This window comes from Lissotriton helveticus, chromosome 3_1, assembly GCF_964261635.1.
Source record: "Lissotriton helveticus chromosome 3_1, aLisHel1.1, whole genome shotgun sequence".
Classification (NCBI taxonomy): domain Eukaryota; kingdom Metazoa; phylum Chordata; class Amphibia; order Caudata; family Salamandridae; genus Lissotriton; species Lissotriton helveticus.
Window position 1 is genome coordinate 188147061 of NC_136061.1, and position 26017 is coordinate 188173077.

At 49.5% G+C, this 26017-nt stretch overlaps 1 protein-coding gene across 1 annotated transcript in view; it reads left to right on the forward strand.

The window, feature by feature from the left end:
- BAZ1B (bromodomain adjacent to zinc finger domain 1B) overlaps positions 1–26017 on the forward strand; it is a 291291-nt gene that overhangs the window by 122607 nt on the left and 142667 nt on the right. Inside the window, exon 16 of the mRNA XM_078680650.1 lies at positions 20790–20937. Coding sequence (XP_078536776.1) covers positions 20790–20937 — 148 coding nt within the window. The remainder of the gene's footprint in view (positions 1–20789; positions 20938–26017) is intronic.

Genomic DNA, 26017 nt, shown 5'->3' on the forward strand with positions numbered 1-26017 from the left:
AATCACCCTTTGCTTTAGATATAGTATACCTATATCTAACCCTAAAATGGACACACAGATCTCCTATCAGTCACTCCTATGGCAGGCCTTGACAATCCTGAAGGCAGAGTGCTTGGAATCGTGTGAGATAGTGCTCTGGCATGAGCTGAGCCTGTCTGCGGCTTTCGGGATCCATCCCTTAGCCGTTTCCATGATATCGCATACCATATACTCTTAAGTGCATTATAATCCTCGCGGTTATATGCCAACTCTGGTATCGCTTTATCAAAACATGTCGAGTAAGGTGTCATACGAATTGGAATACTAACCCCTCGCCAATTCTGGCGACGGGGTTAGCATTCCACCCTTCTAGAGGGACACGACATGTATGTAACCCCTAACCCCGGTTAAAGTCAAACAGAGCCTCAGCTCCACAAAATGGATGCTGCCACCGAGACACAAGTCTGCCCTCCTGCTGCTGGGAGTCCTCCCAGAGCAGGAGATAAGGACAAAGGGTTTCCTGCCAGGGGCGGTGCCAGCACCGTCCCAGACAGGGTTTTGTGTATTGTAGGTAGGCAGGGCTTTAGAGGAAGGTGACTGCACGTGGCACCCCGGTGCTCACTGTGCATAGGCTGGCTGGAACCAGTTCCAGGGTCACTCCAGACCCTGTGCTGGGGAAAAGCCCGCCAAGGAAGTGGGTGTAACCACCCCCCTCCTAGTCCCACCCCTAGGGCAGGACTTAGTCGCGTGCCAGCCCCTTTTTACAGGATAAAGGTAGGAACTGGCCCCCTTCCAAAACAGATCATCTTTGAATCCTGAAACTACTTTCTGCGAAAGGAACTCAAGACTTCTTCCTAAGATTTCTCCCTTGTGACTAAGGAGTAGTCACCCTGCATCCGCAGGCACCATCTAAGAACACTGCGGTCTGCTGCAAGTCCTTCCTCCGGAATCCGACTGCCCAGCTCGACGAGAACCGGCTTCCCTGGCACCTCTGACCTCTACCCACCTCTACAGCCCAGCTGAGAACCGTGGGTGCGACGAGACCTCAAGGGACCGGCCATCTGCAAGACTGCACGACTTCTTTCCAGCAAGCCCGCCGAGTGAATTCCTGGTGAGTGCTTTGGGGTCCGAGAAGCCCCCACCCTGAGCAGCTCCAGCACCGAAGAGCAGCCCCCCAGCATCTCCACGATCTGCGTGGGGCCCTTCTGCTTTCCGCTGCTCACCGCGTTGTTTGGCTACTAGCCCGTTGGCTTGTGGCCTCCCTGACTACGCCCGACGACATTTCTGCTGCTGGTCTGGTTGCTCCAGACTGGCCCTTGCTCCCTCCCAGAAGAGGAGCACCCCGGACCCTCCTGGTCCACTCAAGACGCCATTTTGAGTCCACCGCGTGGGCTTGAATTAGCCAAGGCTTGTTGCCCAATCCTGGGTAACTTCGACGCCAACGACTTCATCCTCCGTGGGACAGCTCGCACCTCCATCCTGGTCGCCGACAACGCCTCCTGGTCCGAGAGACTGCAGAGCCCAGCAGCGCCCACTCACCTGACTGCGGTGACTTCGCCCGGTGCCATCCTGGTGCCCACTTAATCACTGGCTAGTGATTCAAGAACTTGGTCCCCTCTGCTTTCAGGTTTCTTCTTCCTTGATCCAGGCTTGGATCCATCGAACTTTCCTTCACTGGTCGCCTGCCAGCAACTTCTTCCTTCCAGGCTCCTGGTCCGGCAACGAGATCCCCGACGTCTTTTCAGACCTATGCAGCTGCAGCCCCTGGGCTAGGTAACTTCGGCACTCCGGTGTCCCAGCATAGCCTCACTATCCAAGGGTCAGGATCCACTGTCGTTTTCTCCCTACCAGGTCGGGTTCGCCCGTGAACACTAACTTTGTGAATTCTAGCTTCCATAGACTTTGTCCCGCATCCCGCGTGAGAGTGCACACTCTGCACCCGAGTTCCCTAGGCCTCCTGCTAGTAATCTAAAGGTTCAGTAGTCCAGTCCTAGCGATCCCAAAGCCTCTGAGAATCGTTACTTACCTGCTAGTAATTCGCATTCCACTTTGAAAGTATATGGTTTTTCGTGCCCCTCGGGCATTTGTGTAACGTGCTAACTTAAAAGTATTTTCGTAAGAGTTTTGTTGTGTGCTTAGCACCCTGTCCTCATAAAGAGTACAGGGTTGTTGTGATTCTAATAAATACATTGTTTATTTTCATAACACTTGTGTGGTGTCCTTTCACTGGGTGTTCAAGGGGTAATGTGATGGTAAAACAGCTGGCTTTAAAACAGCTGGCTTAACACGCCCTCTAGAGTCTTAGCCTTAGACTGCTCGTATCCATGCTACTAGGATAGCTGGTCTATAAGGTTGACTTACAACCAATCATCAATAAGGGTTGTTTGGACTGATATATAGTGATCACTAGAATAGTGAGCACTGCACATCAGGCCAACTTCTCACAAACCCTATCTCGTTTTCCATGCGAATAGAGTGGTGCTTCGGACTCATCCCAGATTCCTTCCTAAGGTAGTCTCGGATTTTCACATTAACCAGTCAGTGACACTACCTACATTTTTTGCTAATCCGTGCTCCTCAGCTGAAAAAGCTCTGCACTCTTTGGATTTGAAAAGAGTTTTGAAGTTTTACCTTGATAAAACTAAAAGTGTTCGAAAGACTGATCATCTGTTTGTGAACTATGGTCCTCTAAATACGGGCTTGCCTGCATCCAAGAGGTCTATTTCTAGATGGATTGTGTCATGCATTTTGTTATGTTATCAGTTGGCACGAAAACAGCTCCCGGGTAGACCGAGAGCGCACTCCACTAGAGGAAAGGCTGCTACTATAGCAATGCTTAAAAATGTTCCTGTTCATGAAATTTGTAAGGCGGCTACATGGCGTTCGGTTCACACCTTTTCTCGCCATTACTACCTTGATTCTGATGCTCAAGCGGATGCCCAAGTTGGTCAGGCATCCCTGAGGAATTTGTTTGGGTAATATCTATATGAGTGTACCGTTTAGAGAGTCTGGTATTTGTCCGCAGGGTATGGGATGGGCTTGCTACTCTATTCAGTGCTTATGACTATTGATGAGTATCCCCTGGAAGAGAAGGATTAGTTACTTACCTGTAATCCTAGTTCTCTTCCAGGGGTATACTCAAAGTCATAAGCACACCCACCCTCCTCCCCGGACAAATACCAGAACTGTCTCTTTTACATGTTACCCATGCAGTTATCACACTGTTATACGCCGTCCAAAATAACTGACCTAACTGTCACCTGTGGTGCATGATGGGAGCCTGGAGGCTCACAGAGGTCTTAAAGGCACGGCACCAGATTTTTCTGTTACAATGCAGCCTATTTAGGCTAAAGCTGCCTCTATGATCCTGCCTGTTTTTACCTTTGAAAATAAAGGTTTTGTGTTTCAAAGAAAACCTAGGCAGTGTTCTTCTTTACATTAGCATATAATGTGTTTTATATGTCTTTATTTAGCAAATGTAAAGATTTTACAGGCTATTATGGCAGTTTTCTGAGCCTAGTATGGTTATTTTGGGCTGTATATGTATATGCATATTATCTATATATATATATGGTTATTTTATGCGTATTTATATATATATATGTAGATATATGCATATTATTGGCTATTGCTCCGGGGTCCCGCACGTGGGCGAGACTATCCGGGGTCCCGCACGTGGGCGGGACTATTCAGTGCTTATGACTTTGATGAGTATACCCCTGAAAGAGAACTAGGATTACAGATAAGTAACTAATCCATTATGACTATACACAGAGATCCCCTACTACAGACGGTGTAGTTTCTGTCCTGTAACTCCAGTTCTGTAGTAGGGGTATCTCTGTTATAGTCATAAGCGCCCGCCCTCCTCCCCGGTGGAGAGAGATATTCATGTAAGGAATGCTACAGGTCTGGCGTGTTACGCCTTCAAAAAGAACTGAAAGTAAAAGGGACCTGCAGTGCATTCTGGGATACTGGAAAGTTCTCTTAAAGGCACAGTATCCTGTTCTGAGCCACATAATGGCAGCCTATGGTGCTTGTCTGTCCAGGTCTTCCTCTCTATCATTCCAGAGGGTTTTTTTGCTGGGCGACCCACGTTTCCTGTCAACCCATCCCACCCCCGAGAGCCTGGTCATCCAGGCCTCCAATTCCCAGACCGCATTCCCGTCGGCGCCGCCGTACAGGGAATCCAAGAGGTACGAGCAGTACGGTAAAAAGATCTTCTCGTCCCTTAGTCTGGGCCTGCGGTCTTCCAATACCACATGCCTCTTGGGCCGCTACACCCACTCTCTGTGGGATACGGTTGCGGAAGTGCTGCCAGAGTGTCCGTTGGAGGTACGGGCCAAACTCGGCCAAGCCCTTGTGGAGGGCCGGGATGCAGCCAAATATTCTATTCGGTGTGGGCTGGATACCACCGACTCACTAGGTAGAGCGATGGCAACGACGGTGGCGGTCAGACGCCACGCCTGGTTGAGGTCCGCCAACTTTTCGGCCGATGTCCAAAACACTCTGATGGACATGCCGTTTGATAGCCGTCGCCTCTTTGGCGACAAGGCAGACCATGCGCTTGAGCGCTTTAAGGACTCCAGGGCTACGGCCAAGTCCTTGGGCCTCTCTGCCCCATGCCAGCAATCGGCTGCCTTTCACTCCTTTCGTGGCCACGGAAGGGGTGTACCCACACGTGCTGCCAGCCACGCTCTGCAAGGTAATACCCAATGCGGTGGCGGCCTTGGGAACCTCCGTCCCGGCGGTCGGGGACAACGGCGAGGTCAGTCCACACCTTCCCCCGCAGCATCCGCCTCAAAACCCTCCTAGTCCGTGCTTTCAGGCCCATGTGACGCCAGTGGGGGGCAGGGTTCGCCAACCCAACCACCACCACCACTGGCGCACTGTCACATCGGACAGGTGGGTGCTGCAAATCGTCCGAAGGGGCTACTCCCTCCCCTTCGAGGCGACTCCTCCAGCCATGCCACCGCAGAACCACCGTGTATCGGGGGATCATTTGCGACTTCTGCAGGAGGAAGTTACGGCCCTCTTGGCAAAGGGGGCCTCGAGCGCGTTCCTGGGCCAGAAGTAGGGTGTGGCTGCTACTCCCACTACTTTCTGGTACCCAAGAAGAGCAAAGGGGGCCTACGCCCTATCTTAGAACGTCAACGGCTTCCTCCGGAAGGAGAAGTTCAAAATGCTGACACTGGCTCAGGTCCTAGCTGCCCTGGACCCAGGAGACTGGATGGTAGCGTTGGACTTGCAGGACGCTTACTTCCGCATCCCCGTCCTGCCGGCCCACCGGCGCTACCTGCGGTTCACGGTTGGCCACGAGCACTTTCAGTATACCGTGCTCCCCTTCGGCCTTACCAGCGCCCCACGGGTGTTCACACAGGTGATGGCGGTGGTCGCAGCTCACCTGCGCAGGTTAGGGGTTTCAGTCTTCCCCTTACCTCGACGACTGGTTGTTGAAGGCTGGCTCGCCCCAGACCGTCGTCAGCCACCTCCAGACTACGGCAGATCTCCTGCACCGGTTGGGGTTCTCCATCAATGTGCTGAAGTCACACCTGTGCCCCTCTCAGAAGCTCCTTTTCATCGGAGCGGTTCTCGACTAGGCGCGGTTTCGGGTTTATCCACCCAAACAGCGGGTCCGGGATATTCAGGCTCTGATTCCCATCTTTCAGCCGTTATCCCGGGTCTCGGTCAGGTTGACGCTGGGGCTGATGGCTTCCTGCATCCTACTGGTGCATCACGCCAGGTGGCGGATGCGGGCTCTGCAGTGGGACCTGAAGTTTCAGTGGGCCCAGCATCAGGGCAACCTGTCCGACCGCGTCCTGATCTCGGAAGGCACTTCGAGACAGCTGCAGTGGTGGCTCACGGACCGCGATTGGGTCAGCGGCAGATCCCTCTCCCTTCCCCAACCGGAGCACGTAGTTGTGACGGACGCATCCCTCCAGGGCTGGGGAGGCCACATGGGAGAGGCGGAGATCAGAGGCCTCTGGTCTCTGGCGGAGGCCCGGCTCCACATCAACCTGTTGGAGTTACGGGCGGTTCGTCTAGCACTGAAGGCATTCCTCCCCTCTGTCCGGGGGAGTGTAGTGCAGGTGTTCACGGACAACACCACCGCCATTTGGTACTGCAACAAACAGGGCGGGTGGGGTCGTGGACCCTTTGCCAGGAGGCTCTGCCTGATCAACCTTCTTTGTTCAAGTCCCCTATTGTAAATAGATTTCTACATTACATTTCCTCCTGTTCTGTTTGTGATGCCTCAGTGGGACTTGAACCTTGTTCTTACTTTTCTGATGTGTGCTCCCTTTGAGCCACTTCACAACTGTCCTCTTCGTCTTCTTACTCTAAAGACTGCTTTCCTGGTTGCCATCACCTCTGCCAGGAGGGTGAGTGATCTCCAGGCTCTTTCTTGTACTCCACCTTTCCTTTCTGTCCATCCGGACAACGTGGTGTTGCGTTCTAAGCCATCTTTCCTGCCCAAGGTTGTCACGGCCTTCCACATCGGGCAGTCCATCACCTTGCCAACCTTCTTCCCGCCACCGCATCCCTCTAAAGAGGAAGAGCGGCTCCACCGTCTGGACCCAAAACGTGCGCTCTCATTTTACTTGGATCGCACACGCCAGTTCCGGGTGGATGACCAACTCTTTGTTGGTTACTTGGGCGCTAAGAAGGGGAAAGCGGTGCACAAGAGGACCATCTCCCGGTGGATCATCTTGTGTATCCAGGCATGCTACTCCTTGGCTAGAAAGGAGCCCCCTGTTGGATTACGGGCTCATTCCACCCGAGCCACGGCGACTACAACTGCCCTGGGCCGGGGTGTGCCCTTACAGGATATCTGTCAGGCAGCTACGTGGGCATCGCTGCACACGTTTGCAAGCCACTACTGCCTAGACAGTCAAGTCCGGAGGGATGGCTTCTTTGGCCGTTCCGTCCTCCAGGACTTTCTGGTGTGATTGATTCGCAGACCCACCACCGGGGTTGGTATTGCTGGGGTATCTATTCTAAGGTAAGGAATCGAATACTAACGTGTCTCTTTCAGATGCACAAGTTACTACTTGTGTAACGATATATCTGTAAGAGACATTAGTTAGTATTAGATTCCTTACCGACCCACCCATCCTCCCTAGTTTCCTAGTTTCAATGGCACCAGTGTTGGTTTTTAGCATGGCTCTGCGTTTCTGCCGCGGAAAAGCTGTGTCTAAGAACTGACGTCAGCACGCGGAGGGCGTCTAAGTACTCCGACGTCGTCATGGCGCCGACGACGACTGACGCGGAGCCGCAGACGACGCCTACCGACGCGCAAGGGTACTGCTACGCAAAAGTTTCCGGATCCAGTCTGACGCCTGGGGATATTCTAAGGTAAGGAATCGAATACTAACTGTCTCTTACAGATATATCGTTACACAAGTAGTAACTTTTGCTTCGAGGCATGTGGGCTGCTGAATTCATATCTTGTGCATAGATTGCCGCCTAGTGTTGGGTCCGAATGATTGCACATTGTTGTCCTGGAAGAGTCTTCGAAGTATCACGAGATAGGTGGCTCCTCCCTCGGACTACAGTGCGCATGGGCATCCTCTCCATCCTCAGATGGGTTCGGATGTACTTTTCTTTACTCAAGTTCGGAAACTTTTCTAAAGGCCAAAAGGCCTTCGGGGTCGTCGGTATTGTTATATTCGGTGCAGAGTTCTTGTTCCAGTTCTTTTCGAGCAGGACGTCTAAGAGAGCCGCGCGGCCTTTTCGACCCAGAGGCCCGATCGTCGATGGAACGGAGCCCGTTCAAATGATGCCCCCTTTGTAACTCTTAAGTACCCGCACATCGATGTACACCCGGTGTGCAACAAGTGCTTATCACCAGACCACAATGAGGACAACTGTCTAGCTTGTGTTCGATTCAGGTCAAAGAAGACGCTTAGGCTCCGACGTGCAGCGAGGCAAACGATGACTAAGCCAGCGCCCGACCCGGTGAATATCTTCAATGAAGAAGACGATGAGGTCGTCGAGACTGAGGATGCAGAACAGCAATCGGATCCCGGTTCGGAGCATGACTCCAACTATCATGAAGACGACGAAGAAAACGTCTAATGAAAACGTCGTCTAGATAAGGGACGACGCATCCCCCATCGGAGCCGTCGATGATGACTCAAGCGATAAACCAGGCCCGACAGTGGGTACAGCGCTCGGAACAGACACTGAAAGGCTTCCAAGGGCTCAGGTCGAGGCATCGCCGGAAGGCCTTAGCCAAGCTCATGACGAACGTTCTATAGCCCCGCGTCTCGGCCCGGCTAAGAATATATCTCACGAGTCATCGGTCGCACTACTGAAAGCGAAACCGAAAGCCATCAAGTCAAAAGCAAAACCGAAACTGCTGAAGACAGTCTTCGGATCGAAGAGTTTGAACACATCAGATTCGACGAAGAAAAAAGTCTAGACCCTGCAAGGTCAAAAATGAAGGGTGTCGAGCCAAAGATCGGTGCGCTGAAGTCCATCACAAAAGTCAAGCACGTCGAACCGACTAGGTCGACGGACAGCAACACAAACCAGGGACTTTAGTCTCGGAGGGTTCTCGATTCGAAGCAACGAGTCGACAGGCCACAGCTCGTCAAAGCCCTCGAGCCGAAACCCGAAGGCGCCTCTAAGGAGCACGTCGAATTGAGGCAAGAGCGCGCCTCCGCAACAAGCACCGAAGTCAACGCAGGGCCAAAAGCATATTGACGAAAGGGCAAAGTCGGTCGGACCTCTATCGACGCCGGCCCCGAAGAAGGTCATTCCGTCTAAAGACTCTATGCCACCGATAAAATTCGGACTGCCCCCGACTGCACGCCCTAAGGCGCTCGATCCGAAAACCGGGGTCGAAACACCCAAGACGGTATCAATGGGAAAAAGGAGTCATTCTCTGGAAGAGGACATTGTGTACCAAGAGCCCTCCTATGATGATCAGTCGAAGCTATATATCGACTCCGAATCTGGCAGACTTACCCTTTATCAAAGGAAGATCAGGTCGGAAAATCCTCTGGAATCATATAAAATTCCACTCAAAGGGAAAAGGGATTCTTCTACATCGCCTGTCCTTTTTGAGACTGTAAGCTGCCAAGACACTTCTGCATACTCACCCACACGCACTAATGAGGATATTGGGGTATGACTATAATGAACAATATAATTACCCTGCGGACACGGATCAGGATGACCAGACTCAAGCCTGGGCAGACCCTATTGACCTGGGTGAGTCAGACTATTCCTGATACTCCTTCTTATCCTGTCAAAACTTCACCAACAGAAGATACAGCTGCGTTTAACGCATTAATACAAAGGGAAGCACTGAATCATGATGTGGAAATGCATGCCGACCCAATTGTAGAGGACTTCTTGTTTGACACTTTCTCCACTTCAGAGAAATCAGTTAAAACATTGCCAATGTTGAAAGGTGTTTTTAAACACGCAGGAGACATTTTCAAAGAAACCACAAGAGCAAGGGTTGTTAACCTCAGAATTGAAAGAAAATACAGACCGGCGCCTGTGGACCCTACATACATTAAGGGACAGCTGCCATTGGACTCTTTGGTATCAAATGCTCGTAAGCATGCCAACTCACAAACTACTGGTGATGCTCCTCCGGACAAGGAGTCTAAAATATTAGAAGCATCTGGGAAAAGGGTAGCTGCTCAAGCAGCTAATTTCTGGAGAATTTCAAATACACAGGCCCTATTAGCTAGATACGATAGGGTGCATTATGACACACTAGAGCAACTGCTACAACATTTGCCTGATGCCTACAAGGAGGGAGCAGAAACACTGATACAAGAAGGGAAACTGATATCCAACGCATCCATTAAATGTGCGCTTGACGCAGCAGACACCGCAGCCAGGGCCATCAACACAAGTGTCATGCTCAGGAGACATGCTTGGTTGCGCATCTCTGGGTTCAAACCGGAGATTCAAACCACATTATTAAATCAGCCAGTGAACCCTGATTTTTGGTCCTGATGTGGACACAATATTAGAAAAGATTAAAAGACACAGACAGCCAAATCTATGCCTTGCAGTCACAACAATTCAGAGGCAGCTTCTTTCGTCGCTCCGGTAACAGAGGAGCTACAAGAGGCTAGGCATCCCAGCAGACTCCATACAATAAAGGGAGCACGCAAACCACCTATAATAAAAACAATAGAGGTGGATACAGTGGCAACAGCAGCAAGGGCAGAGGACGAGGGAATAACAACACCAGATCCTCCGCCAATACTAAACAGTGACACCTTGTCACTGCCCCTGGACCATGTAACACCGGTCGGGGGCAGATTACAACAGTTCCTGCCAGTCTGGGAGAGCATTACCACAGACAGGTGGGTGAGACAACTTATTCAGTACGGCTATTGTCTACAGCTAACCTCCACTCCACCCAACATACCCCCAAGACACCGTCCTATGTCCGCAGAGCACATTGACTTATTGCAGCAGGAAGTCATCAGCATGCTGCAACAAGCATTTACAATGCAATGGTCTCGGCATTGTTAAAGTTAGAGCTATTGGCATTGCTCATGACATTATTTTTATTTATGTTTTTGTTTTTAAAACATATAAATAAATGGCATTGTCATTTACAATGCCAATAGCTTAATCTCTCGCAAATGCGAGACCTATTGCATTTGCACCCACATTTTCTTGTGGTGGTAGATGTGGTGGTGGATGTGGTGGTGGATGTGGTGGTGGATGTGGTGGATGTGGTGAATGTGGTGGTGGTGAATGTGGTGGATGTGTTGGTGGGTGTGGTGGTGAATGTGGTGGTGGGTGGTGGTAGATGTGGTGGTAGATGTGGTGGTGGTGGATGTGGTGGTGTTGGTGGATGTGGTGGTGTTGATGGATGCGGTGGTGGATGTGGTGGTGGGGGTGATGGATGTGGTGGTGAATGTGGTGGTGGGGGTGATGGATGTGGTGGTGAATGTGGTGGTGGGGGTGGTGGATGTGGTGAATGTGGTGGTGGTGGATGTGTTGGTGGGTGTGGTGGTTTTAGTGGTTGTGGTGGTGAATGTAGTGGTAGTGGTTGTGGTGGTGAAGGTGGTGGTGGTGAAGGTGGTGGTGGTGAAGGTGGTGGTGGTGAATGTGGTGGTGGTGAATGTGGTGGTGGTGAATGTGGTGGTGGTGGATGTGGTGGTGGTGGATGTGGTGGTGGTGGATGTGGTGGTGGTGGATGTGGTGGTGGTGGATGTGGTGGTGGATGTGGTAGATGTGGTAGATGTGGTGGTGGTGGTGGCATGGTGGTGGTGGATGTGGTGGACGTGGTAGTGATGGTGGACGTAGTGATGGTGGACGTAGTGTTGGTGGACGTAGTGTTGGTGGACGTAGTGTTGGTGGACGTAGTGTTGGTGGACGTGGTGTTGGTGGACGTGGTGTTGGTGGACGTGGTGTTGGTGGACGTGGTGTTGGTGGACGTGGTGGTGGTGGTGGTGGTGGTGGTGGTGGTGGTGGTAATGGACGTGGTGGTAGTGGACATGGGTGCTCCCACAAAGGAAAACAAATCCAGAACAAAAACATGAAAGACAAGTATTTCACAACAATTATTCCAAGTACTTTGTAGACCTCAGGTTTAAAAAAAATAATACTAATAAATAAACCCTTAAAACTCTAGCAGTTAGCAAAGCATCATTCAGTTTAAATTTCGCCTGTTTGGTTTCATGTGTAAAGACTTGCCAACCCATGTAGGAGTTCGAGAACGACCTGCTGAAAACTAACATTTTGAAGATGCAACAGCCAATTGGTCGGTTGGGTTCTGGAAAGTAACAGCAAACTTTTCTGCCAATCCTCTTTTTCACTGTAAGCCAGCATTGCCTAGCTTGAGATATAATGGTGAGGCACTAACTCGCACCTGCAACCATAAGCACAGCTTGCAACCTTTACAGTTTACTTAATTATTTCATGGCAAATGCTATGTATCTGGAACACAGTAAACAATTGGGATTTACAGTTGTATGCTTTTAATAAAGTGCAACTTCGTCATTTAAACACCTTTACTTTCCGGTGTGTTGTAGCTGTGGACTGTCTTAGCAGTGTCACATGCATGCAAGGAAGGGACCACATAGGGAAGATGGGGCTCATAGTCAGCAAAAAAGCAGCTGTTTCTAAGGTGGACTCCTGAATGAATAATCCCATAACAAAATAAGGTCTAACAACTTTCCCGATACCAAGTTACAGCCCTATTATCACACACTTCCTCATCATCTATACCTATTAATTTCTCAACCATTGCCATAAATACAGACTTATTACTCCTCAATACAATCAAGTCATGTAGTCACCCTGAACGAGTCAGAGTTAGCTACCGACCTCAGACTAACTGCTCCCTTCATTAAATTCTTGATTCGAGCAGCAAATAAACTAAAGGTTCAATCGGCAGGATCCCCTTATAAATCCTTGATCAAAGAGAAAAGTCTTATTATTCCAGATATCGGCACCCATTTTTTTTAAACATTTTTGTATGCAATAGTTTTATTTACAGTGGGGTCTTCCGCAACTCTATTCCTGCATTTTCTTCTTAGTGACTTGGTTGTACAAATTTCTTTGGTAACACATGTAGTTCCACAGGAGTTGCACTGATGTGAATTATTGTACCACTTTTAACGTTTTTGCATGCAATTGTTTTTCATAACTTTGCAAGTACTAATAAAATAAATACATGAATAAATTTAGTCAACCTCAATCGTCTGTTAAACCTTCTCATCCGTAAGACAACATTCTTCCTTGTCTCTTTTTGGTTAGCAGCTTTTATTCTATGCTGCTCATTTGGCTATAGAAGTGCTAAACCTATATTTACGGGGAAAATAATGACAGCCCAAGTTCAAAGTAGGGTTGCTTAATACCTGCCAACTATTCTAATAAAAGTTCAAGGCCAATCTTCCGCCTGTATGAAACGTTCAACCCATGGATGTCATTTAGGGTCACCAGAGTCACAGCTGCGACCCCTGGCTTGCCTCCTGCGACCCCCAGCACTGTTACTGTGATCCCCTGAGTCAGACCTTAGAGAACAGTAGCTAACTTGGAAAAGTATAGTTCCAAGTAATGTGAATAATCTCTGTGGTTCCTGCTGCCCCTGAACAAATGGAGACAGTAAGAAACAAATACAGGGGAGAGGGAGAGAGGAGGTAAAGTTAAAAGGCTTTGAGACAAAGGAAGGGTAAAATAATGAAAGGAAAAAGACACTACAAAGACGTGGGTGATCAAAAGACAAAACACAGGCGGATGTATGCTGGAGAGAGACAAAGAGGGTTAAAAGAGACACCAATAATACTGTGACAGGCCGGTGAAAAAGCACAAATAGGGGAGTAGGTAGAAAGATGACTGTAAAAAGAGATAGAACAGGTTACAAAGTTAGGTGAGAGAGGGGAAAAGATGCTTTATAAGGAGATCAGTGACAAATACACAGTTAAGGTAGACAGGAGTCAGCGACAGGTGAGAAAGACGTGACAGATAATAGAAACGTTAAAAGATGACAAACCGCTGAGGGGGGAGTGTGACATCGTGTCAAAAGTCATATGCTATTGGGTTACAAAATTGATGTACTTGCACTACCCCTGCTATTTTGGTTAATTGGCGCCCATGTGTCAACCTATGACAGGATCGCAGGCCAAGCACGGGATTGGATGATAAAGAGGTGAAAATGGTTCACAAGTGGTTCCACACCTGGTCAGAGATAGTAAGCACTATTTAAGCGCAATTCTTTATCATTGGGCCCCCTTGGCGAGCCTATGGTATCTGCAAAACAAATGACCGTTTCACCACTAAAAACATAATGAGCGCAATTTGCCAAAAGGAAATACAGATGTACAGTAAGCAACTTTAGAGATTCGTAATCAACAAAGATATCCACAAGAGTTCGACAACCTGTGACGACACCAAGGTTGGCGGTATACTGAGGAGTCAGCCACTCCATGTGACGTGCGCTTTATTATGCCACAGTGTTCCCATTGCGTCTAAAGCTCCCTCACCTTGACCCTGGGAAGTAGTGGATCACGCACCGGTGTCCCATCGCAGACAGTACGCCAGTCAACTTTTCCGGTGAACGGTTCCCTCACCCACACTGTCACGACCATCGCGCGGGACTGAAAGGCGTACAGCCACACGCAGAAGAGTCAACCACTAGCCGCAGCGGAACTCGCGGGAAGAAACAAAACAGCCGTCCGTCCGTGAACAGAGAAGGTGGACTTGCAGGGTAAACTCCCTAGCAGTTCAACAGAATACTACGTCAGCCGCCCCCTGTGAGCCTGTAAATGCGTTGGCCATCTTGAACGTTGTTCAGAAATCAACTAGTCAGTCGCAACACGGGTAACGTGTGGGCTGTAGTATTTCGCAACAGATTTCGGGGAATTGAATTCACGGAACGTGTCACACAAAGCTGCGCGATTATAGGAGGCTGGGTTGTGACTCGTACGAGTGGTATTCCACCGACTGTACAGGGTCTGCGTTCACTCGAACAGAAAGAAGGCTGCGGTCTTAAAGGTCTGATGCCTCGTGGTAGAGGAACAGTGGGGTCTCCTCACTTAGCGAGGTCTTGAATGTGTTTTAAAGTGGGCGGCAGAGCTCTTTAGGACGACCAATTTTCGCAGAAATCTTGCAATCTCATAGTCCTGTTTCACCCGTTTCAGACGTCGAGAGTGTGAACATGTTTAGAAATAAGCCTCCGCGCTGAAAGTAAAAAAATAAGCACAACGAGAGGGGGGGGGGAGAGGGGCGGGCAGCACAACCTTCCTCCTGCGGCGCTCGGGGGAAATGGCAAAACAAAAGCGCCGGCAAAAAAAAAATGAAGTAAACGCCCACCTCTGAATGACGATGAAAAAGGGGCGGGACTTAAAAAAAGAGACAAATGCCCATGGATCGCATCAAGGCGGGGAAAATAGTAATTGACACACATCTCTTCCAATGGCTAGCCTCCATTTACGAAGCTAGCCAATGGAAGAGAGGGGCAGGATTAAGCCCCACTGTTGAAGTCATTAAATCTTCGGCTCCGCCCCCCAGCTTCGCTGTGGGACGGTAGCCTCGAGCTAAAAAGGGGCCATAGAACTCGTCCCTATACAGCAACAGGGTACAGGGGTGTACTCGCTGTACTTCTTAATCCCCAAAAAGGACGGGTCTCTCAGGCCAATACTGGACCTCAGGCCCCTAAACCAATACATCTTGTCAGAACACTTTCACATGCTCACTTTACAGCAGGTTCTACCATTACTCAGTCAGGGAGACTTCCTCGCAACACTAGACCTAAAGGATGCGTATTTCCACATACCAATACATCCAGCACACAGGAAGTATCTCAGGTTTACCATACAAAATCAGCACTACCAGTTCAAAGTACTGCCTTTCGGTGTGACAACTGCCCCAAGGGTGTTTACCAAGTGTCTAGCGACAGTAGCGGCGCACCTACGGAGAAACCATATTCACTCTACCCCTATCTGGACGACTAGCTTATCCAAGCAAAGTCAGCCCAGCAATGTGCCGACCACATGTCCCGCACTATTCACCTCCTCCTTAAACTACACAGTCCTCTCCAACCCGCACACGTACAACAGTACCTGGGAGCGACAATAGACACTCTGGCAGTAAAGGCACAGCCAAACTCAGCAAGAATCAACAGCATTCAATCGCTGATTCAGGGATTCAGATCCCAACACTCGCTCCCGGCACGGGTGTTAATGCAGTTGATAGGTATGATGGCCTCCTGCATCTTCATAGTCCCTCACGCGAGACTACACATGCGTCCGCTTCAGGGGTGCTTAGCACAGCAGTGGAACCAGGCTGAAGGACAATTGAAAGACCTAGTGTTGGTGACCGGTCGCGCATACAACTCTCTGCATTGGTGGAACCCACAAAACCTTTGCAGTAGTCGACCCTTCCAAGAGCCTGTGCCACAAATAGTGCTGACGACGGACGCATCTCTCCTGGGATGGGGAGCGCATGTCCTCCATTACACAGTGCAGGGGCTATGGACGACACAGCAAAAGAAGATGCACATCAACCTGCTGCAACCGACGGCAATCTTCATGGCAATGAAGGCGTTCAAGGTACATTTGTGCAACAAAGTCGTGTTGATCCGGACGGACAACATGACTGCCATGTACTACATACAGAAGCAGGGAGGGACACACTCTCTCCACAGTTGTCACATCTAGCGCAAAGCATGTAGAAGTGGGCCATTCAGAGAAACATCTTCCTCATGGCGGAACACCTCCCAGGCAGGGACAACCAGATGGCGGATCTGCTCAGCACACAGACACCAGATGCACGAGTGGGAGATACATCCCTCAGTGCTGCAACCGTACTTCCAGCAGTGGGGTCACCCAGAAATAGACCTGTTCGTCACAAGGGAAAACGCAAAATGCCAAAGCTTCGCCGCCAGGTTTCCACATCCGCAGTCTCAGGGCAATGCGATATGGATGAACTGGTCAGGCAAGTTTGCGTACGCTTTTCCCCCAGCCCCACTCATACCACTAGTGGCACGCAAACTGCGACAACACTCAATGACACTCATCCTGGTTGCTCCAACGTGGGCAAGGCAACCATGGTACACCACGTTCCTAGAACTTTCCGTGGTGCCTCATCAAAGGCTGAGATTAACACCCAGTCTTTTAACCCAGAGCCATGCCAACATTCAGCACCCAGATCCGCAACAGTTGAACCTTGCGATCAGGCTCCTGAAGTCATAGTTTGGTTACCTGAACTTGCCTCCTGACTGTATGAATATTATCAAAGAGGCAAGAAGACCTACAACCAGAGCCTGCTATGCGGCGAAGTGGAAACGATTTGTCATCTATTGTAACAATAATGACATAAATCCGCTAGATGCATGTACTCAAAACATCATATGTTACCTGTTGCATTTGCACAGATGCAATCTGGCTTACAGTTCCATACGTATACATTTAGCTGCGGTGGCAGCTTATCTTCAAAACAGGCAGCACCTTTCACTCTTCAGAGTACCTACTATTAAAGCTTTCATGGAGGGACTCAAACTAGTGATTCCTCCAAGACACCCACCTTCGCCTGTCTGGAACCTGAACGTAGTTCTAACCAGACTGATGGGACCACCTTTTGAACCTCTACACTCGTGTGAGATACAATTCCTAACGTGGAAAGTGGCTTTTCTAGTGGCGATTACATCCCTTAGAAGAGTTAGTGAGCTGCAAGCTCTAACTATTCAGGAGCCATTCATACAAATTCACGCAAACAGGGTAGTGTTACGAACAAACCCTAAATTTATGCCAAAGGTGGTATCCCAGTTTCACATCAATCAAGCTATAGAACTGCCAGTGTTCTTCCCAAATCCAGATTCAGTGGCAGAAAGAGCTCTACATACCCTAGACGTTGAGAGCTCTCCTGTACTATATAGACAGGACAAAACTTTTCAGAAAAACTAAGCAACTGTTTGTTGCCTTTTCACCACAGCACAAAGGCAACCCCATTTCCAAATCAGGTATAGCCAGATGGATTGTTAAGTGCATACAAATTTGTTATCAGAAAGCTAAACGCACATTAACAGTTCCCCCAAGAGCGCATTCAACACGCAAGATAGGGGCATCCATGGCTTTACTAGGAAACATTCCTCTAGAAGACATATGTAGAGCAGCCACATGGACCACCATACATACATTTACCAAACACTACTGCGTAGATGTACACTCCAAACAGCAAGCAGCTGTAGGACAGGCTGTACTCCAACCTCTCTTTCAGACTGCTGCAGCTGGCACGGGCACCACCGCTAGAGGGGGACTGCTATACATTCTATGCACAAGATATGAATTCAGCAGCCCACATGCCTCGAACGGAATATGCTACTTACCAGTATGCATCTGTTCTTGGCATGGAGGGCTGCTGACATTCATATCGCCCTCCCTCCTCCCCGGTGCCTGTCGCAGCTGTAGCACTCACAATTATTCGCTAGCATGGACATCACTTACTGTATCATACTCCATCCCTGCCATAATGGCGAAAAACAATCTGAGGATGGAGAGGATGCCCATGCGCACTGTAGTCCGAGGGAGGAGCCACCTATCTCGTGATACTTCGAAGACGCTTCCAGGACAACAATGTGCAATCATCCGACCCAACACTAGGCGGCGATCTATGCACAAGATATGAATGTCAGCAGCCCTACATGCCAAGAACAGATGCATACTGGTAAGTAGCATATTCCTTCAGACTACTGCAATGGATACAGGCGACCACCGCTAGGGGAGACACTGCTGCACAATCGATGCAAAGTGTACGATCTGCAGCTCATATGCCTCGAACGGAAAATGCTACTTACCAGTATGCATCTGTTCTTTGCATGTAGAGCTGCAGATTCGTACACGCCGTCCTGCTTCCCCAGACCTGTATCCATTCCAGTTCTCATCTTACTTAGATGCACACGCATGGACTTCATTTTTTTCTTACTGTATCTTTACTAACTCAATCATTTCCCATCATGGCGAAAAACAATCTAAGGATGGAGCCGATGCCCATGCGCAGTATTGTCCAAGGGAGGAGTCACCTATATCGTGACTACAAAGACTTCTCCAAGAAGACAACAACCTGCAATCATCCGAGCCCAACACCAGGTGGCGATCTAATGCAAAGTGTACGAATCTGCAGCTCTACATGCCAAGAACAGATGCATACTGGTAAGTAGCATTTTCCTTGTCGCTTCTGCTCCACCACATAAAGGCAACCCGATATGAAAATCAGGCATTGCAAGTTGATCGCCACCTGGTGTTGGGCTCGGATTATTGCATGTTGTCTTGGAAGAAGTCTTTGTAGTCACGAGATAGGTGACTCCTCCCTTTGCATGGCGCATGGGCGCATGGACTCCATCCTTTTTTGAACCGGAGCGAAAATGGTTCATCCGAACCCAGTGGCGGATAAAAACAATCTAAGGATGGGGCCTATGCCCATGCGCACTATCGTCCAAGGGAGGAGTCTCATATCTCTGACTACAAAGACTTCTTCCAAGACGACAACAACATGCAATCATCTGAGCCCAACACCAGGTGGCGATCTAATGCAAAGTGTAGAAATCTGCAGCTCTACATGCCAAGAACAGATGCATACTGGTAAGTAGTGTTTTCCTTCCTCCAGGAGCACACTCCACTTGCAAACTAGGGGCTTCTACGGCATTTTTAGGAAACATACCATAGAGGATATCCGCAAAGCTGCAACATGGTCTGCACCTCACACATTCACAAAACACTAATGTGTAGATGTGTTGGCAAGACAACAAGCTAGTGTGGGCCAAGCAGTTTTATGTACACTATTTCGAACCACTCGAACAGGTTAGCCACTGCTTTGGGAGATGACTCCTTTTTAGTCTATGCACAGCATGTGATCTACAGCTTACATGCCTTGAACGGATATTGCTACTTACCCAGTATGCATCTTTTCTTGACATGTAGAGCTGTAGTCACATGCGCCCACCCCCCTCCCCGGATACCTATATCTGTTGCAGATACATCTTACTTAGATTCATATATACATGGACATCTCTTACTACTCTTACTAACTCGATTATAACACTGCTGCAAACCATCTAAAAATGGAGTAGATTGCCCATGCGCACTATCACCGAAAGGAGGAGTCCCCTACCTTGAAACTGGAAAAGACTTCTTCGAACAAAAACAAAGTGCAAACATCCGGTCCCAACACTCTATGGCGGGCTATGCACAGCATGTGACTCGACCGCTCTATATGCCAAGAACATGCATACTGGGTAAGTAGCATTTTCCCTTCCTGCCACTTGTATAAAACACCTTACTGGTTCAGTTTGTGATCGGGTTGCTCAAGCAATTTTGGAGACATGTGCCTTATTTTCACTTAATCATTGTCACTTTAGTACCTCTAAATTCGATTGTACAGTGTTGAAACTATACATCTTGTATGTATTTTTCTTTGGTGTGTGTACTAATTACAATTTTTTTGGTCTGTACTTCAATTCAACCAGATTAAAATGGACTAGTTTTATGTAATTTAATATTGGATACAGATAAACTGATCAAGTATCTCCAAGTTGTAGACTTGTAGGGGGAGTTGGGTGGGTAAGGATTATGAAACTTTCATTTTTTTTCATTAAAACTGTAAAAAACTATTTTGTTTGTTCCCATCTAGAGTGGTAACTCTCAGTTTAAAATTTGGTGCAGATCTGTCCATGTGGACAAAAGTTAGATACAAATGAATAAATAGTATACACATTGTTCCAGCTATACATTGTTGGGTAATGCTTTGTTTAGAAATTGACCATATTACTTGTTAGATGTAATGATTGATTATTGGAAATTCAGCATTTACGAAGTAGATATCAGCTGGTTATCTGATAATAGAAGGCAAAGTATGCTCTAGTTAACTTTGCCTTTAGCACAGGTCTAAGCCTACCCATTTAGGGGCAAGTATGAATCTAGTTCTCCATGTACAGACTACCTGCTGTAAGTAAATCTTAGGCATGCAGATACATAGATCTGGAACTTCATTGAGAACAAGCTAGCACCCATCAACAAAATCATGAAAGGTTTAGAGCATGAGTAAACAGAACTATGTTCCTTGTGACTTGAATCTTTACAGTTTGATGTATTTGTATGCACGATTAATACCGGATTGGGTGGTTGCTCTGAGGGCTCTGTGCAGGCAGATCTCACAACCATTATGATTAAAAACGGATAAACTCTGTGTCTGTACATGTAGGACAACAATGCTGTAAAAATTAGTGCTTTACCCCAGGACCGTATGCAACAATGATAATTGTCGGTGCAAGTTAAACTTGCCCTTATGATATAGACCGAGAAATCATGTTGTGGCACCTTTTTCCTTTGTAGGTAGCTTCTGCAGTGGAGAAGTGGAAGATTGCAATTCGCGATGCACAGACCTTCTCTCGTATGCACGTGCTGTTGGGAATGTTAGATGCTTGCATTAAGTGGGACATGTCATCTGAGAATGCCCGCTGCAAAGTGTGTCGCAAGAAAGGTACTTTTAATTTTTTGGGTTAATATGAATCTTAATGTGCTTCGTCAGATGTATTTCCTAGTAATCCAGTCTGTGGCTAAAGCTTGTTCTTCAACATGGAATTCTTATTGTGTAGCTTATTGTTCGAGGCATGTGGGCTGCTAAATTCATATCTATTGCATAGCTCGCCGCCTAGTGTTGGGTCCGGATGATTGCACATTGTTGTCCTGGAAGAGTCTTCGAAGTATCACGAGATAGGTGGCTCCTCCCCTGGACTACAGTGCGCATGGGCATCGACTCCTTCCCCAGATTGTTTTTTTCCGCCATTGGGTTCGGATGCGATTTCGACGTCTCCTGTTCGGAATCGATAAAACAATTTCTTTAAGGCCAAAAAGCCTTCTTTACTATCGTCGGTATTGTTCGCGTTCGGTCTCGTGTGTACTCCAACTCTTCGAGTCGGATATCTGAGGAGTCGGGTGACTCTTCGGTCATCGAGGCCCTGTCGACGCAGCAAGACCCGGACGACGCTACGATGGAACGGAGCCCGTTCAAGTACTGCCCCGTGTGTGGATCGAAGTACCCACACATCGACGTGCATCCTGTATGCAACAAGTGCCTGTCGCCGGACCACAACGAGGCCAACTGTATGGCCTGCTCGAAGAAGATGCTCAAGATTAGGCGCGTGGCGCGCCTCGAGGCCCAGCGATCGGCACCGGCGCCGGCAGACATCTTTGGCGACCCCGAAGCAGACGAGCAAGAGCTTCAACTGCAGATCTCACCTACATCGGCGGAGGCCGACTAGGGAGAACCCGTTGAGGTTCTGGACCTAGAAGAATACGTCGGAGGTAGGGGACGACGAGGAAGTTTATGGGGCCGTGGAAGATAGCTCGGAGGAAGAGCTATGCCCCGTACGTACAATTACTAAGGCTCAGGTCACGGGATCGCCAGAAGGCCTTACCCACGACCCTACTCCTCAGTCCTCGGCCCCGCCTCCTGGCCCGGCTACAGACATACCAGCGGAGCCTCCATTACAAAAATCGAAACCGAAACCATCGGAATCGAAAACAACAAAGATGGCCGACAAACCATCGACACCGAAGACGTCTGGGTCTACATCGAAACCGTCGTCTTCGGATCCCTCGAAGCCGCAGAAGGCTGTCGAACAGGCTAAGGTACCGAAAGGGGCCAAGGAGACCGACTCGAAGAAGGTCGTCGAGCCAGTGTCGAGTAAGATGGTCGAGTCGAAGAAGACTGTCGAGACACCTTCCTCCAAGACTGCCGCACCGACAGGCAAACGGACAGTCGAAGCGAAGTCAGCGAGGGGCACCGAGCCGAAGTCTGGAGCCCCGACGCAGGCAGATAAATCTGCTGCTCCAAAGTCTGCGACGTCGTCGACTAAGGCCGGGACGGTGAAGCAAAGCGCAGCTGTCGAAGGTGCGTCCGCGCCTCCGCCACCCAAGGAAAAGTTGCCGCTCGGTTCTTCCCCTGCGGGTGGTCAGAGGTCGTCGGTCGGATCGACGAAGCCGTCCGCTTCTTTTACGAAGCAAGTCTCGGACTCCCTGAAACGGTTGAGAGACAAGGCGTCGGAGCCGACAACGCCTTCGGTACCGAGGACAAGTGTTCCACTGAAGAAGACTTCCATGCCGATCCTCTATACGCTACCACCGTAGGTGGCACCGAAGGCTTTTGCACCTCGTACGGTGCCCGAGGACTCGGAGCCATTGAGGCAGACTCAGCTAAGTGGAGGCTTTGGTCGACCACCTTTATCTGACGAACAAGAGGAGCATTTTATCGACGCCGACACGGGTAGATTAACGCTCTACAAGAGGAAAATTACATCCCAGCCTGTGGAATCCTATGTAATACCTCTAAAGAAGAAAAAGCCTGCAACAGACACGCCAGACCTTGTTGAACCCATTCCACAACGGCCTAGGCGGAGTCCTACCCACTTGCTCAAATGGAGATGAGGATGAACAAGATCAGGGGTATAACTTCCCAGACAATACTGACCCTGATGAGCAGCAGGACTCATGGGTACACTCTGGTGATCAGGGGGACCAACAGGTGGTCGGTGACCCACAGATGTATGGGGTGAAAACTTCTCCAACTGAAGACTCTGCGGCGTTTAATGCTTTAATTGAAAGGGCGGCTGCAAACCATAAGGTGGAGATGCATGCCGATCCTGTGGAAGTTTACTTTTTGTTTGATACTTTCTCTGCATCAGAAAAAACTGTGAAAACACTTCCAATGCTTAAGGGGGTTCTCAAGCATGCCATGGACATTTTCAAGGAACCCACCAGAGCGAGGGTTGTGAACCCACGTATTGAAAAAAAGTACAGGCCGGCACCTGGGGACCCTACTTATATACGAGGCCAGTTGCCTCTAGACTCTTTGGTGGTCTCAAATGCCCGCAAAAGGGCGAATTCGCAGACAACGGGTGAAGCTCCTCCCCCGGACAAAGAGTCAAAAGTGCTAGAGGCAGGGGCAAAAGGGTGGCTGCGCAGGCAGCCAACATATGGCGCATATCTAACACACAAGCCCTATTAGCCAGGTATGATAGGGCGCACTATGACACCTTAGAGCAGCTCTTACAACACCTTCCAGACGAGTTTAAAGAAGGAGCTGAGTTGCTGATACAAGAGGGCAAGCTCATTTCTAACGCAATTAAATGTGCGCTAGACGTGGCAGATACAGCGGCGAGAGCAGTCAACACAAGTGTTATGTTGAGGCGTCAGGCATGGCTCCGCATCTCAGGGTTCAAGCCAGAAATACAGACGACTATCCTCAACCAGCCCGTCAATCCAGACAGACTGTTTGGGCCGGAGGTTGACACCACCCTCGAGAAGATCAAAAAAGATACTGAGACGGCTAAGTCCATGGTGGCACTTCAGTCTCAGCAATTCAGAGGAAACACTTTTCGTCGCTCAAGTGCGCGGGGTGCTACCAGAGGACACTTGGCACAGCAGTCACATTTCGGCAGAGGAGGCGCCCAGGCCTCGTACCCAAAAGGTGGTTACAGAGGCAACAGCGCCAAGGGCAGAGGCAGAGGCAACAATAGTTCCCGTTCCTCTGCTGCCAACAAACAGTGACTCTGTCACTAACCCCCGACCATCCAACACCTGTCGGGGGGAGACTCCAGCAGTTCCTGCCAGTCTGGACGTCCCATCACCACAGACAGGTGGGTGAGGAAACTTATCCAGTTCGGTTATTGTTTGGAGTGGACGTCCACTCCACCCAACATACCCCCAAGACAACGACCTATGTCAGCAGAGCACTTGCACTTATTGCAGCAAGAGTTTCTTGTGATGCTGCAAAAAGGCGCAATAGAGCTCGTGCCGGTGGAGGAAGAAGGCACAGGGGTTTATTCCCTGTACTTCTTAATCCCAAAGAAGGACGGCTCGCTCAGACCCATTCTGGACCTACGCCCCCTCAACCTGTACATACTCTCAGAACACTTTCACATGTTGACACTACAGCAGGTTCTTCCATTGTTAAACCAGGGAGACTTCCTCGCAACCTTGGACCTCAAGGATGCTTATTTTCACATACCACTCCACCCATCCCACAGAAAGTACCTCTGTTTCACCATACAAAACGGGCATTACCAGTTCAAGGTCCTACCCTTCGGAGTGACCACTGCCCCCAGAGTGTTCACGAAGTGTCTGGCGACTGTGGCGGCGCACCTCAGGAGACAGAACATACATGTCTACCCTTACCTAGACGACTGGCTCGTTCAAGCAAAGTCGGAACAGCAGTGCGCCGCAGACGTGTCCCACACAATTCACCTCCTTCACAGTCTGGGGTTCTCGCTGAACTATCCAAAGTCGCACCTTCAGCCAGCCCATGTGCGGCAGTATCTGGGCGCGACAATAAATACTTTGACTGCTGCGGCTCAGCCGAACCAGGTGAGGATCGACAACATCCAGTCGCTCATCCTAAGGTTCAGACCGCAACACTCACTCCCAGCGAGAGTGTTTATGCAGTTGATAGGCATGATGGCCTCCTGCATCTTCATAGTCCCGCACGCAAGGTTGCATATGCGTCCGCTCCAAGAATGCTTGGCGCATCAGTGGACACAGGCTCAAGGACAATTGAAAGACCTAGTGTTGGTGACCGGTCGGGCATACAGCTCTCTGCATTGGTGGAATCCACACAACCTTTGCAAGGGCAGACCGTTCCAAGAGCCTGTGCCGCAGGTCATCATGACGACGGACGCTTCTCTGCAGGGCTGGGGAGCTCATGTGCTCCACTACACGGTGCAGGGGCTATGGACTACACAGCAGAAAAAGATGCACATCAACTATCTAGAATTGATGGCAATCTTCATGGCACTCAAGTCCTTCAAGGTACATCTGTGCAACAAAGTCGTGTTGATCCGGACGGACAACATGACTGCCATGTACTATATCCAGAAGCAGGGGGGGTACGCACTCTCCACAGCTGTCTCATCTGGCTCAGAGCATGTGGAAGTGGGCCATTCAGAGGAACATTTTCCTCATGGCGGAACACCTCCCGGGCAAGGACAATCAGATGGCGGATCTGCTCAGCAGGTACAGCCACCAGATGCACGAGTGGGAGTTACATCCTTCAGTACTCCGCCCGTACTTTCAACAGTGGGGTCATCCAGAGATAGACCTGTTTGCCACAAGGGAAAACGCAAAATGCCAAAGCTTTGCCGCCAGGTTCCCTCATCCACAATCGCAGGCAATGCGATATGGATGAACTGGTCAGGCAGATTTGCGTACGCTTTTCCCCCAGCACCTCTAATACCGCTGGTGGCAAGAAAGCTAAAGCAACACTCGATGACGCTCATCCTGGTTGCTCCAACGTGGGCACGCCAACCATGGTACACCACGTTTCTAGAACTCTCCGTGGTACCACATCAAAGGCTGCACCTCACACCCAGACTTTTGACGCAGAACCATGGCGACATTCAGCATCCAGATCCGCAACAGCTCAATCTGGCGATCTGGCTCCTGAGGTCCTAGAGTTTGGCTACCTTAACCTGCCTACAGAATGCATGGACATCATCAGGGAGGCACGGAAGCCCACTACAAGAGCTTGCTATGGAGGAAAATGGAAGCGGTTTGTCATTTATTGT